Genomic DNA, 9,705 nt, shown 5'->3' with positions numbered 1-9,705 from the left:
TTGTTGACACCCAATTTTGACCCACGTCGGTATAAATTAATTTTCGAGCTTCGTAAATTTTCCAAACAATTTTAATTAATTAGTTTTATAAATTTTGCGAAAATATAATAATACAAGTATAAAGTTTGTGTTATTTTGAATAGTTTTGTCATTTCTTATAACTTTTAGATAGTATATATATTTTACATCATTATGTATATAATTAGTATATTTTATGATTATTCAAAAACCATTAAAAAATATTTTAAGTTTAGTAAGTATTCTATTAAACTTATTTAGTTTAAATTATGGTTATATTTTTAAATCACTATTTTACAATTTAAATAATTATATTACTAAATAGCGGAGCTCGTTAATTAAATAATACAAGTTCATTTTTTATTTATTTAAAGTTTAGCCTTTACTTTATTTTTGTTATTTTGTTAAATTAATTTGGCCATTTTAAAAACCAATTTCAGCCCAAACACATAACCTTACCCAATGCCTACAACCCAGGCCCAGTCTTCCTATTCTCAACCCCTTTTTCAACTCCAAGTCCAAATCCCAGGCCCATTTCCTCCCAATTACCCCTCAACCCAACAAAAACCCCTCAACCCAACACTCAAGCGGCCCAAACATTTAAAATACCCAACCCATCCTACCCGACCCAAACCCTTGACCCGCCGACCCGACCCAGACCCTTTTCCCCTTTCTTCCTCTTCACCCAACACCCACGCCATTCCCAGACAACAGAAAGAACCCAGAAAAACGCAGAAAGAAACAGACGCGCGACTTCCCCCCAAACGCGACCCTCCCCCCTCGCGTCTCTCCCTCATGCACAACTCCTCTCTCGTCCTCTCCCCCTCGCGCGTGGACGATGCAGCAACGGACACTGCAGTCCTGCTGTTTCGTACGCAGCAGCGCAGTGAGCACAAGCGACGCCAGCTCTCGTCCTTGTGGCCACGAGATCATCCCACGTAGCTCGCTAGTACTACGAAATCATCTCAACCCTCCACATATGCCCCATCCGTTGGACGATTTGAGCATCTCCAAGGCATATTCTCTCAGATTCGAATAGGTTTTCGAATTTGAAATTCGAAACTAATGGGCCTCAAATCGTCGTTCCCGCCCTCCCAATCTAAAAACCCTAGTTTTCTCCCTCTATATAAACCCCCCTTCCTTCTCCAAAAAGGGGGTGGGAATTTTTGGTTGAAATTTTGGGCAGGGGAAAATCGTGAGTTAAGGAAATTTTCTTTCAAAATATTTCAGCTTCTAGTTTTCGGTAGAGATTTTCGTGGCTAGAAATTGGGTTAGCGATTTTGGGTTGGATATTTTTGGGAATTTCCTGTTGAGAAAACTGGGTTGGAAATTTTCGAGAAAAAAAAAAGAAAAGGCTTTGGCTGTTGTCGTTTTTTGTTGTTGGTTTTGGCTGAAATCCCATCAATATAGAATACAAAGATATTTGGATTTTCGGGAGTAGCATTTAAACACGAAGAACAGCTCAAGTTTTGGGAAAGTTCTTTCGTTCTTCGCTGTTCATCGACGGAACGTTGGATTGGTGTTTAGGCTCGCACGGTGGTAGTCGCTTCCCCCTACTCGCTCTCGTCTCAATCGCTGCCTCGGAAAAGGTATCGTCCATCTCTTTCCAACCTCCTTCGTCTACGTGCGTCGATGCGCTGGTTCTTAGCTGTGATTGTTAATGTTTGCTGGTGATATTTTGAATCGTTATATGTGTTGTTGTTCATATTGCTGTTCTTTCGTTTCGTTCTGGGTCGAGTTGTGTTGATATACTCGAACGTGAGTAAACGTGGCCTGTTCGCTGTGAATATAGAAAGTTATGTTTGTTGGGTTTGGTTCGAGGTCGAGATCCATCGTGTTATGATTCCGTTCTGTTTCGTTGGCTGCCTATCAGATTGTGTGTTGAAATTTGCTAAGCTTACTTTTAATATGTGTATGACCCCCTTAGCTTGTTACCCTCTCATCTCACAACCTTTCTGTAAGTTCCCTTTCCCTATGTCTTTGGTTTCAACATCGAGTTTGATGGCTGCGTTGTTTTATTTTCTCCATTGGTTACTTGTGTTTGGTTGTTTTCCTCGTCATTTTGATGTGTTATAATAACTTCTCATCATGTTCACTTAAAATTCTAAAGAGTAGTTTACATTCTTACGTAATTTGAATGATAGTAGTCAAGATATGATCTTGTTCCCCTCCTGTGCTTGCATCAGTTTCTGGTTCCTGTTCTTCTTTCAAACTTTGCTGCTTAATGTATTATCGGCTTCTTCATATGGAATAAGTTCGTCTCAATCCAGAGTTGGGAGTTTGATTATCTTTCTTTTGGTTAAAAGTTGTCTTAGCTCGGGCTGAGCTCTTCATTTTCTTTGTCTAGTTAACAATCTGTTTTCCATATTTGATTTGAAGCGAATATAAACTAGCCTTGTGATCATCCGATTTGAATTTGTAACTTCCTGAAACATGCTTCACCTGGCTAAGTTTGCATTTCTAGTTATTAACAAATTCTTATGTTTTTTTATGCATTTGTGTTCCTCTTGTTGCACTCATGTGTACCTCAATTATGTGTAGACCTTATAGTTAGTTCTCCACTTTTCTACTGGCTTCCTAGGATTTAGAATTAATATCACTCATTGGTTCTATTAAGATTAATTTCCATTCATGTCCTCACCTTGCATTTATTAATGGCAGTGATGTATACCTTCATGCACTTTGACAGGTTTATCCACATGTGTATGCGCGTTGCTTGTTTTCTTTTTTTTTATCTCGTTTGTTATGGTTGTTTTCTTAGCATCATTTGAAATTGTTTTCAAAATCATTTATCTCCCCCTCTAATTCATACCTCCAAGGGGTTCATTTATCCCGATTTTGTTCAATGTGTTTGCTATTAGTTTATCGTTCAAGGTGTTAATCCATTGTCCTTCTATTTGCATGTGAAATTATTGGCGAGTCCCATGGACTTCATTTCTGTCTAATGCACATCCTCGCTGAGCTGTAAAGACTCAAAATTCTATCGAGTCAACCCATCGGGGCGGATGTACAAGCTAAATTCCGTGAAGTTTGAAGAAAAATCAAAGAAGGCGAATTGGAGGATTTTTTCTATTTATGTTTATTTCCTTGTATTTTATTTGTAATGGGCATAAGCCCTTGCCGCTTTATTTTCTCGTATATTACTTTTGTATGTTTAGAATAGGACAGGTACAAAAATGGGTTAAAAAAATCCCAAAAACAGGTGGGTCCAAAACTCGGTCAAGGCGAACAGAACCCGAGTTTGGACCCAAATCTCTCTCTCTCTCTCTCTGCTATTGTTTATATTTTGCTTAAATGCCGTTAGTCTAGGATTAGAAACTCCAAACCCCCTTCGAACGCCTTTTGCTTTATCTAACTTAAAAACTAAAATTGAAGTTTTTAAAAAGATAGATGTTTAAGTTTGGAAATCGCTCAGAGTTAAAGTTTTAACTTCAATGAAATATTCTAAAAATTGGAGAATTCGCATAAGAGTTTCTAATAAAGTTCTATAAACAAAAGAAATGCGAAAGTTAATAAAATAGTCAAATAAGTTAATCGCCGGAAAACCGTAGTTAGCGGAGCGTCTTAGGTGCTTTTTCGAAACCTTCCTAAGACGCTAATAGGAATCCTGAACCCATTTAAATATTTTCAACACAATTTTTCTGTTTAAATTGTTTGAAAATAAGTTTTCTTAATTTTCCTCAAAATTAAGTGGCGACTCCTAAAAGTCGAAAATACTTTTAAAATAAAACAAACTCTTTTCCGAAAATCACATTTTTTTTGATAAAACACCGATGTACCTCATACTATTTAATCAGAAGTACTCTTGCCAACATAAAACTGGAAAGAGATGTATCTTGAGTACCGAATGCTACTCCATTGAATATGATGATGCATCACAATTCACAAAGGAAGACACAGGAAAAGGAAGATTAGGAAAATAATAGAAGAGAACTATTTTAGGATATGCTGAGAAATTAAAATGCTCAAAGTCTACCGCTGCACCAAGGGTTATGCTCAAGCCACCTGCACAGGTAGGCGGAGTTTATCTACAAATATGAAGATGCTTATAACTTTCCCAAAAAGTAACTTGAAAGACCCATCTCGTCAAAATATTACATTACTAGAAATGAACAGTGCCAAAAAATCAGAAATTTGATTGTGCTGAAAAGAGAACTACATAGATACTCTGCCAGATTCAGTTAATTGTTCGCTCTTTGACTTGGAATAAGATCATAAGCTATGATGGTGATGCAAAAGCTGTTGCGGAAGCCGAATATATAGAGAGTGATGGAATCACAATTGCTATATCTAAATGTAGCTAATAAATAGTAAATGAGACAACAACAAAAAGAACACCAGGAATTAACGAGGTTCGGTAAACTTTTGTTTTCTCTTGCCTAGTCCTCGGACACAACCAACCAATATTTATTTCACTCCAAAAGAATACAAGTGAAATACTACAAGAGAGAAAGAAGAACAAATGCCTTAGGAGATGAGAAGGCAAGTTAGAGGTGTATTACAAATGAATTAGGAGCTACCTATTTATAGGAGTGAATTCTTCCTATTGATGTCATCCATGACATCACAATATGTCAAAATGTCAAGATTTACCTTGTGAAATCAATTTATGGTTCACCTAAATTTCACCTACAAAAGGTGCTGTTTTGACTTTTCTACCAATGAAGAATTATCCTCCAAACTACCATATTTTCTCATTAATCCATTTTGAATCTTGTCAAACTTAACAAAAGCGACATTTCCTGGACAATCCAAAAGGGAAATGGCTAAATTCAGAAGTATATATACTAGTCTATAAAAGAACTTTGTTCTAAAAGCAAAAAAATACAAGTGAATCTGCTTCTTGAACTAAAAAGTAAAATATCAACCAATTTAAGTTGTAAACAAGAATTTCAAGTCTGCTTCAGTTAACTTTGCAAAGGCCTCTGAAGAGCCACCAATTGTCCTGCAGTAACAATAGAAACTTAAGTATGTCGAGGTAAAAAAGGAGAAATGTTTTGGTGTTTGGAAATGGAGAGAGACAGCATATAGAAAGCAAATGTAAAACAATAAGGTGCTCTGATATGTTTAGAAAATCATCATAGAGTTTATATCCAGAAATTATTTGAATCATTGAATAAGAAAATCATCACATGGTTTTTCTCATCAATTGTTTCTGAACTTATTATTATTGCACAGGGTGGAAGGTGTGAGGTAGCAAAAGAGCTAAATACAGTGGGACTGGGAAATATAAAAAATTACTCGACACTGCCAAACAGCAGTATATGAATGAAGATGGCGGAACCATTTGGCTTGCAACAAGAGGAAGCAAAGAGCATACAACAGCCACACCAACTTCTACAGCTCCCAAATATTGGCAAGATTTATAACAACCACCAGACCCGACAGGCAGTCTGAGACACTTTAAACATAGAAGCCAACTTGTCCAAGTAAAGCACAAACTTGACTGGCATTTTCCAGTTTTCTGAAGAGAACTCAAGAAATGATATCATTTTCCAAAGATAAATCAATAATTTCTGGAGAACACAAGACGTAGAATATGGCATTATAAGATATTCTGGCATGTAAACTGATGTTTACAACTAGGGAAGCAAGTTAGGACTTATGTAATGTGTCCAGGCACTGAAGCAAGAAACTATTGAGCAACACAATAGGAAACAATTTGGAATTGAACCTAAGAATTAGTGCAATTTTGTGAACCCCTTTGCCGCTAGAGTAATTTTTTCCCCTTATAACAAGGAATTTCAGTAGTTTATATACAACCAAAAACCCTCGTTTTTAAATTATTCCGACTAGGACTTGAACCCCCTCAAAACCTACCTCCACCCTAGAGCAAGGAAGAAAGTGGGGCAGCTTCCAGCCACTTTGAGATGGCCTTCTCTAGTTAGAATTAAACTGATGAGTGCCATCTCTCATAATTACTCTACTGCAAGGAAAATCATAGATGAAGAACGAAGTTGCACAGTGGTTTTTCAAACAACTGTTGTAGCAAAGAATTGATTGTGAAATCAGCACAGGGAAACAATGTAAATAAGTAGGATGAGCTGTAAACACACAAAGCGGAAGGGGAAGGGGAAGCTACTTGGGCATATATTTGAACCCTTGACTTACATGGTGGAAGATAATGATTCTCATCAAGAGTCACACCTAATAGTTATAGAATTTCAAAGAAAATTACTTCACAAAGATAATTTCTAGAGACTTCTCCAATAAAGAATGCATTTGAAAAACACTTCAACTTACAACTTATCTCCTATTTCTTAGCAGAACACAAATACAACCATCAAGTACAAGAAAAACTCACTTACCCTTCAAAAACAAGTTCCTTCTTCTCCTGTAACTTTAAGATCTTCTCTTCAACTGTATTTTCAATCACAAATCTCACAATCCTAGAAATGAGAAAAGACAAATTAAGCTCCACTAAATGACATAAAAAGTACAAGAAATGCAAAACAGACCTGACAGGTTTATATTGCCCTATTCGATGAATTCGGTCTTGTGCTTGGCGCTCCACAGCAGGATTCCACCAAGGATCCATCATGAAAACCTAGCATAGGCAAGATAAGTCACCTATCATGACATTAATTGGGCACTGAGCCAACATATAGATACATGCGACAGTGGTAATTAAGCTGGTTCTTCAAGTGAGGTCACAATATGTTGAACGAATTAAATAACAGGAGATCTGGAAAATGTTACAGAAATGAACGAGACATCCTACCTGTGATGCAACAGTAAGATTGAGTGCAACACTTCCAGCTTTTAAGCTCATAAGAAATATCCTGCAATCTGAATCCTCAGTAAATTTGGTAACTGCTGCAGCTCTTGCATCAATAGACATAGATCCGACTAATTGAACACAATTGATGCCCGACTGAAAAATACACAAGATGAGCTTTTCTTGTTACCCAGATTCAAAAATAAAGGAGGGAAAAGTAGGAAGGGAGCTAAGCTATCTTTTTCTCTTACCTTCTGAAGAGAATAGTGTATCAAATCCAAAAACGATGTGAACTGGCTGAAAACTATTCCTTTTGCAGAACCATCTCTTTCAATCATGAACCTAATTTCTTCCCTCTAGAATCAATAAAACAAGCAATGAGAACCACTCGGGTACTTCACACACAACCTCTCACATTGAGTCTCAAGATGGATCTTTGTATTGGATACTAAGTTTTGAGATGCCAATATAATTTCACTTTATTAATCAATATAAATGGAAGAAATATAAATTAAAGGTTGAAAAGTGTAATTAAAAAATATCACATCAAACTTGAGTTTGAGTATTTGAGTGAAATAAATGCTTGAAACTGATGTTTGAACATAATACCACTAGGGAATTGATGTCAAATTCTAGTGTAGCCCCAATTAGAAAAGACTGTCACATAAATTGAAACAAAGAGAGACAAAATAATGGTGTTGTAGCTATACTACGAAAAATAATAATAGAAGATTTAAAGATCAATCTGAATAGAAAATGATAAGAATGAGATTCCTCCATCTCTGCGCACTTCAAAGCGGGAAAATATTTACTCCATAAGCTTCAAATTATATGCCAGGTTGAAACACTTCTAAGTTGACAAGAATATGTTGGTTAGCATCAATGCAAAAGCATATACATAAATGTACAGCATCATAAGCTAATTCAGTAATTAAGATGACTGTAAGCCCTACAATTATAAGTAGTGGCTCACTGCCTTTACATGATGAGGTATGCACCTGCATGCTGATTGTGAGAAGTTTAAAAATTACAATGCAAAAGAAAAAAACAGCTCAAGGAAAATATCATAGAGGAGAAGGTAATTTCATACCAAAGCATCTATTTTAGTGCTGGACTGGAAATCGTCTAGCTGAATTCTGTTCAGTATACTTGAGGATCTAAACCCTTTGAGAGTCTGCTTAGAATTCTGATCCACCTTATCAGTATTTACAGTGAAGTCAATTGTAAGTAGTTCAGAACACAGAGGGCATGGCACTTGTCTAGCACTTGCAGCAAAGTCTATCAAACACGTCTTGCAAAAGACATGCATGCAAGAAGTAACCTGCGACAATCAAGAGAGATGACAATCAAGGACTTTTAGCATGCCACCAGAAGAGTTTGATAAAATTCTTTTAGGTATTCAAAGGATAATAAAAAAGCACACACTGGAAAAAATGTTTTTGGTGCACCGGGGAAATGCTCCCCCAGATATTCATGAACTTCAAGAGGTTTCTGGCAAAATGGAAATAACAGATGGAGTAGCTGAAGATTCTCTTCCTTTTTCTTTTTCTTTTTTTTTTGGTGTGTGTGTGTGTATAAACTCACAGCTGGATCTTCTACTGCATCATGACATAAGCCACAAGGTTGCTCAACATTTCCAGAGTTTGCCATTTTAGCCAAAGCAGTACTCGAGTACACCACAAGATAAGGATGATCAACTGCCTGCCGATTAAAGAAAAGACATCAATCAGACATTTACCTCATAAAAATTTGGCTGAAGATGGACCAGTAATAAAACACGCACATGCATATTTTAGATAGTTGCCTACTTTATTACAAGTTTCAACCAATATTTTAAAGCCTGTTATTCAGGAGGCATGATTGGAAGATGCAAAAAGAAAAGTGAATACCAAAAGCATGTAACAAGTGACAAAAACCGAAATGTATACCTGGGGTGAAGCATGATAAAGAAGGGCAGGCACTTCAAAATTATGTTCACAAAAGAGACTAGGACAACAAAACTTTAGAGCAAATGAATATGCTATAATAACCTTTAGGGCTCATCAGATAAGCTGATTTACACATCAGATAAGTTCTGCAATCCAATCTATGCTCCAGTCTACACTTTGATAAAGTGAAGATTAATTTCGTGGTCCCTAAATTCCCATGACAAATTGTATTGACTATCCATTAAGCTATCATCCAAGTACACATTTAACCATATTAAGTTAACCACTTGAAAAAATTTAAACAGCAAAAAACAAGCTATCATCCAAGTACGCATTCAACATTCCAAAGTTATCACTTCTATTATTTAACAAAGCAAAAATAATGTAATACCAGAAGGGTTATAAAACTACACCAGAAAACGGGATAGGAAAAAAAGAGGTGAATATGAAAGAAGTTGCCGAGTATTAAAAAGAAAAAGTAAAGATTAAAGAGCTTGCACAACGTCTGCCTATGTATTTATATGAAATAAGTTGAAGAATAAACGAAGGAAAAGTAGCTGAATGTGAAAACATTTGCAAGGAAGAAAATCACATCGAGATTGTAGATAAGAAGGTGCAGTGAGTGCATGTAGATCAAATTGAGAGGCAGATAATAACTAGTCAATCAGAACGAACAAGTATATGAATGAAGGTGTACATTACAATTATCAAGAACATTTTGGTTCCATGCATCTCAAGCATTTATACATCATCTTGGTACCTGCCGTAGGCGTGTAAGCAGCTCAAAAATGTGTGCATAGTTGTTCATCACTGTTCCACCTTTAACATAACTGCAACAAAACACAACAGGGAAATATATAATTAAAGCTAAAATTGTCTTTTATCTCTTTTTAACCTTTTGGCAAGGTAAAAATAATTAAGGAAAAAAATTCACGGTGACAAAGAGAAGAGAAGAGAGAAGAAAGGTAAGGAGAAATGAGAAAGGAAGAAAAAGAAACAAACTGACAGAGAGATAGACACAATGAGCGAGAAAGAAAAAGA

General features: G+C 36.2%; 1 protein-coding gene across 1 annotated transcript in view; it reads right to left on the bottom strand.

Annotated features, from left to right (window-relative positions):
• Positions 1-4,687: 4,687 nt before the first annotated feature.
• LOC107025465 (DNA repair protein RAD16-like) overlaps positions 4,688-9,705 on the bottom strand; it is a 9,661-nt gene continuing 4,643 nt past the window's right edge. The window contains exons 8-15 of the mRNA XM_015226252.2: positions 9,425-9,494; positions 8,321-8,437; positions 7,827-8,057; positions 6,988-7,092; positions 6,740-6,892; positions 6,477-6,565; positions 6,327-6,407; positions 4,688-4,963 (exon numbers count right to left, since the gene is read on the bottom strand). Coding sequence (XP_015081738.1) covers positions 4,891-4,963; positions 6,327-6,407; positions 6,477-6,565; positions 6,740-6,892; positions 6,988-7,092; positions 7,827-8,057; positions 8,321-8,437; positions 9,425-9,494 — 919 coding nt within the window. The 3' untranslated portion in view covers positions 4,688-4,890. The remainder of the gene's footprint in view (positions 4,964-6,326; positions 6,408-6,476; positions 6,566-6,739; positions 6,893-6,987; positions 7,093-7,826; positions 8,058-8,320; positions 8,438-9,424; positions 9,495-9,705) is intronic.

Source organism: Solanum pennellii, chromosome 7 (genome assembly GCF_001406875.1).
Source record: "Solanum pennellii chromosome 7, SPENNV200".
Lineage (NCBI taxonomy): Eukaryota > Viridiplantae > Streptophyta > Magnoliopsida > Solanales > Solanaceae > Solanum > Solanum pennellii.
Note: the sequence above shows the minus strand (reverse complement) of the source record. Positions and strands in the feature narration are given on the sequence as shown.